The sequence below is a fragment of the Seriola lalandi genome, unplaced genomic scaffold (genome assembly GCF_002814215.2).
Source record: "Seriola lalandi dorsalis isolate HSWRI2012SDOR001 ecotype SW California unplaced genomic scaffold, Sedor1 jcf7180002055008, whole genome shotgun sequence".
In the NCBI taxonomy this organism is placed as follows: Eukaryota; Metazoa; Chordata; class Actinopteri; order Carangiformes; family Carangidae; genus Seriola; species Seriola lalandi.
In genome coordinates this window covers 3,892,470-3,897,790 of record NW_019525551.1, presented here as the reverse complement: position 1 = coordinate 3,897,790, position 5,321 = coordinate 3,892,470, and the positions used below count along the sequence as shown (strand labels likewise).

The following is a 5,321-nucleotide window of genomic DNA, read 5'->3' as shown; positions in this document are numbered from 1 at the left end:
CGGCTGGTTTTAAGGCTCAGGTTCTGAATACAGGCTGTGTGCATTTCTCTGTGGACTGAGGCTTTGATACTTTGACAGCATTAATATAGAACCTAGACCTGATCTATAATCAAACAACACATGGAGATCTACCTTTATACTATATGAGACATTTAAATTCTTACTAGACAGTTGATGCTATTTGTATTTTTTTTTTAGCTAGAGTTGAATGATGAACAGAAAATTCATGAATCAGTGAGGATTATGTGATCTCCTCAGGTGGCTCCATGCTGACTTCAGCAGGCTGTACCTTCTTCCTGTTCCTGAGCTTCAGCCAGTCAGCAATCATTGCTCTACAGTGTCTCTTCTGTGGCATCAGTGTAGCTGCTTGGAACGGCATCGAGGTGGTGACCGTGGAGCTGTATCCTGCTTCTAAAAGGTACTGACATTTACGTGTATGTGTCAGATGAAGACACTGGCAACAATGATACTGAATGATTCTATTGTAGTACACAAATGTGTTGTATCTGATATGCATGTCATATTTAAACATCTTCAGAACTAATGGTGATAGTGTCAGTTTCAGGGGTTTTCTAAAGTCCAAGTCTTGTCTTGGTCTCGCAGGGCCACAGCGTTTGGCGTGCTGAACGCTCTCTGTAAGCTGGCAGCTATCCTTGGCAGCACAATCTTCTCCAGCTTTGTGGGCATCACCACAGCCGTCCCCATCCTGCTGTCTTTCACAGCGCTGGTGTGCGGTGGCCTCGTGGCTCTCAAACTACCTGACACGCAGGACAAAATCCTCCAGTGAATTTATTTTGAAAGCAAGAATAGAAAAAACTCATGCCTGTTAAATGTAAAATACCAAGTTCTATTTTTTTTTTCATTTGCAGCACCATTTTCATTTTGTACACGTTCTACAAAGGTAGCGGGGGGTTGGGGTTTAGTCGTACAAGTTACAATGTTCAAAAAGAGGCTGAGAGTTTGGATTTTTTTCTGATGCTGTGATGCAATTTATCTGTTAAGACAAAATGGACTTAATGTTATTTTTGTGTAAATGCCGCTTGAGGCTTAAATCACATGATATAACTGGTCGTCACATTCTCTGCTACTTGCCTTTATACCAGTGGTTCCTTGAATTATGGCGAGTCATGTCAAATACTGGCCAAATGCTTTCTGTGACCGGCACATTTTTAGGCTTTACAGCTATTTTAGCAAATGAAATTGTGAAAGAGGTATGTTGAATTTTTAGAAGTTACAGTTCCTCTCCACTTACTGTCAGTTATCCTTGAAAACACTGTTCTTGTGCTGAGCCACCAGCACAAGAACAGTGCTGAGCCACTCAGAGCTGTGTTTGTCCTGCATTATAAAGAAGGGAATCTAAGCTATCGCTCACAGCATCAAGTAGTCCTGTAACCTCAGCACTACAATACCCATGATTCAAATAACATTACAGAATGACATACACACAGATGACTTACTTGAAGTGAAACAGCTACTTATTTGTATGTTGAAGTCCAACATTTTGTCTCCTGTGCTGTATGTTTTGCATGAGCACTATCACCTCTTCCTGTTCTTGGGTTCATTAGTAGAGAGAAAGTACGTTCTCATTTGACTTACACAGACAAAATATATGTGAGTAAAACTGTGCGCATTTGCTTTTCAGTCTCTGTCTGACTCTGCCTTTCAACGTAGGCACAAGGTCAATATTGGTTTCACCTCCACGCAGTTTCTAAACACAGGTTGAATCTACTTTATCTCTGGCCTTGACAGTGCTGTAAGATGTGAATTGAGTTGGGGAATAACTACAGTAGTAGGCTAATGACTAAAGAAGTGCTGAATGGAGTAGACAGGTGATTAGCTTTGACAATTGATCATTTTAGCCATTCAAAACTTCATCATGAACCATTTTATTTATTTTTTAGGTACTTTTAGGTTTTGACTGTTGAATGGTCACACAAAATCAGAATGTTGAGTACATCAACCTGTGACGAGCATTTTTACATTAATCAATGAGAAAACAGTAATAAAATAATTATATTTCTTGTGACCTTAAATTGAAGTCGTACAATTTATTATTCAAAGTTTTGCTATTTCAACCCTATTCCCTAGAAATAACATTTCTACACAACTAAGCTGCAACAGCAATATATTTTGTAGGAAATGTGATTGTACTTTCTATAAAGATAATCAGGATATGTTGTTAATTTACATGCTTACACGCTGTACATGGGGCAGAGTGTTCAGTGTCTTCCAAAGAGACTTTTTTAGTTTGAACTGAAGATCCTGTTTAGACCAGATGGATGAGGCAGATCTTCCTTCCTCTGTTTGCTTTGCTTTGACCAAACCGTGGCTGTGATCTTGAATCTGAAATTGTTTACTGTCTCACTGTAAGATGAGAAACTTCTGTGATAGGCTGCTGCTTTGTCTGGCTGTATCATCTGCTTTTATTTTTATTATTAGCTGTTCCAATGACATTTCTTTCATCAATGGTGATTCATAGAACTAAAAAGAAAAGATAAAGCAATGACTGACTGACTGACTTTTTCACCTCTGCACATCTGGTCAATTACTACTTCAAATCAGCCCCCCAATTCAGACATTGGACCGGTGTGGGGAGGGGGATCTGAATGCTGTTTGATGATCTGACAAGCACTTCATTTGAAGTTATAATTCATAATATATCATAAGGTTCAAGGTTTAATTGACATGATTTTCTGTGAATTTCCAAATGCCATCTAGCAAATTGATTATCCACAACCACCAAGCAAAGGTTTCATGTACCAAACTCACATTAAAAGAACATTTTTCAAACTTATGGAAACTACAATTTGCCTTCAGAAGCCAACATGCTACAGCAGTAAAAAAAAATCCCCTTTAATAGAAGTTAATGGCAATGGTATGATAATGTTTTTGTTTTTTTTTAAGTAAAGATTCACTGCTTGCAAATCACCAAAATGAGCCCAAGTCTAGTTGTGTATGATCGTCTATGAACGTGTTGCTAGTACTGTTTGTTTTTGTTTGTTTGATGTACAGTGTTGGGAATGGCTTATGAATAGTGTGTCTTTTTATGACTTCCTGTCTTTATTTATTTGGACCTGTTGTCTGTGTCTGACATTTCTGTGAAGCAGAGACAAAAAGCCATAATCTGTTATTTGTTTGGATATTTTGTATTTCAAATCACTCTCTTTCTTTTCATTGGTGGAGAAGGAGAAATCCTACCAATGTAAAATGTCTCACTGTTTGACTCCATCTCTGTCTGTTGCTATGTGTATTTGTGGCTGTGACAAATCAGACCAATAAAATGAGTTCATCAGTGCACTAACATCCGTCTACATTTGTTTCTGATGAAGTGCATCACATATAGAGTTCAATTAGACAGTAAATTAAAGGCCCAAATCATGATTATGATTAACCATCCCTCAGCCTCTAACCATAAAGAGGAACACAATACGACACCCACCTGATGGTCAACACAGTTGAATTCATAAATTCTACCTTTTACTTTTAAGGGTGTCACTGATGTAGATGTTTGGATTGATCATGGGAAATAATCAATCCTTCTGACACTTAAAGATGATGAATGTGGATGGTATTTAGTCTCAACTTACTTTTAAAATAATGTCCAAAAATTACGTCTAAAATTAGTTACTATAAATATATCATTTATGTATCACCTTCACTCTGGTGCAGGTCTGACAAAAGTAAGACAACAACCACAACATTGAAGTTGGAGTAAAAACTATGATTTATTTTCATATCTCTGGCCATTGTACTCACAAACATAACAACTCAGATCTGGGACATCGCTAAAAATAGTCCAATAAGAAGAGATCAAATGGAAGTGAATAACAAAATTTATCAAGGTAAGCAACAGAGAGAGTTTTGGTGAGTAGACTCCATCGACTTGAAGCATCCTCATTAAGCGTAGGCCTGTATGACATTATCCCCCAGAGTCTGGACACTGTCAGCCGGTGGGTGACGGAAACTTCCGGACACCGTGGAAGTCATGGTGGTGATGGGGAGGAGGTGGGCTGCACAAGAGTAGTTCTGAAAGACGGGCAGAATTGCAATGATATTCAAAGAACAGCAGCCAGTCACTGGTCATTGGTCAAATACAGTGATGTCAGGGTTGTGAAAGGAGGGAATTTGACAGCGTGGGAAAGTGGAAGTAAGAGGGAGTAATAGATATAGCCAACGTCAACCCATTGAGCAACAAGGCAGAATATGAACTTTCACCAAAGCCTCATGTGTAATTGAGAAGGAAACTTGAGGTCAGATGATCATAAATTTACAGTCTGAATTTACTACTTCATTTGAAGGTAAAACACACATACAGTTGATCAAAGTTGAACCTGTGCTGTTAACTGTATAACAGATACATCAGGTGTTGCTTTTAAATGTGGTTGTCCGGTTAGTTTATGTCCGACTTGTCTCGTCGGCTGACTGCTTTTATTTCTTCATCTTCACATCACATCTGAAATATACAAGAACTGAGCCTGATTCTGATTCAAGAGGATGAACTTTTCTTCTATTCTTCAAACAGGCAACAAGACTATCTGCAGCTTTTATTTCCATCTTTGGCGGCATGAATCTTTTCCCTGTTCTAACACTGAAACAGTCACCATGTGAGCAAAACATGTAAACCAGGCAGGAGTTCAACCAGTGACCAGATGGATAAACTACACAGAGAACAGGCAGAGGATAGAGAGCTGTAAAAAGCCTCCTAGATAAGAGACAAATATCCTGGCAGAGGCAAACAGATAACTGTACTGCAGGAATGTCAATGCGCTGAAAGTCCACTAGGGGGCAGCATGACACCACTGTGAGATTAAAATCAGGCCTCTCTTATGGAATTGAGTTTTGTGTCACACTCACACACACTCACACACACACACACACGCACACCCTAACCAGTGTTTTTACAGCTTTAACAGCTGAGGACGAGATGGTAATGTGAGGCAACCTGGACTCACTCAGGACTGTTGTGGAGAGACGCATGCAATGTAAGATGGAGGCCATCTTGGACAATACCAACCATCCTCTCCACAACATTCTGGCAGGACAGAGAAGCAGCTACAGCTGCAGCAAAGTCTCATCTCACTGCGCTGCAGAACAGAGAGGTTCAGGAGATCCTTTGATCCCTAATGGAGCTAGGGGATAAAAAAAAGTATCTATCTATCTATCTATCTATCTATCTATCTATCTATCTATCTATCTATCTATCTATCTATCTATCTATCTATCTATCTATATCATGTTGCAGTATACACATTATATCCTTTTACTGCAAGTCTAAGCAGGCAGTATTTTCTATCTATCAATAGACGAACAAGATAAACCAG

At 39.0% G+C, this 5,321-nt stretch overlaps 1 protein-coding gene and 1 long non-coding RNA gene across 2 annotated transcripts in view; one reads left to right on the top strand and one right to left on the bottom strand.

The window, feature by feature from the left end:
* The window catches only part of LOC111647777 (synaptic vesicle glycoprotein 2B-like), a 35,633-nt gene extending 32,332 nt beyond the window's left edge, over positions 1-3,301 (top strand). Inside the window, exon 15 of the mRNA XM_023397441.2 lies at positions 604-3,301. Within this exon, the coding sequence (XP_023253209.1) occupies positions 604-787 (184 nt within the window). The 3' untranslated portion in view covers positions 788-3,301. The remainder of the gene's footprint in view (positions 1-603) is intronic.
* Positions 3,302-3,706: 405 nt separating this feature from the next.
* LOC147817185 (uncharacterized) overlaps positions 3,707-5,321 on the bottom strand; it is a 4,747-nt gene continuing 3,132 nt past the window's right edge. Inside the window, exon 2 of the long non-coding RNA XR_015436582.1 lies at positions 3,707-4,026. This is a non-coding gene — a long non-coding RNA (uncharacterized LOC147817185). The remainder of the gene's footprint in view (positions 4,027-5,321) is intronic.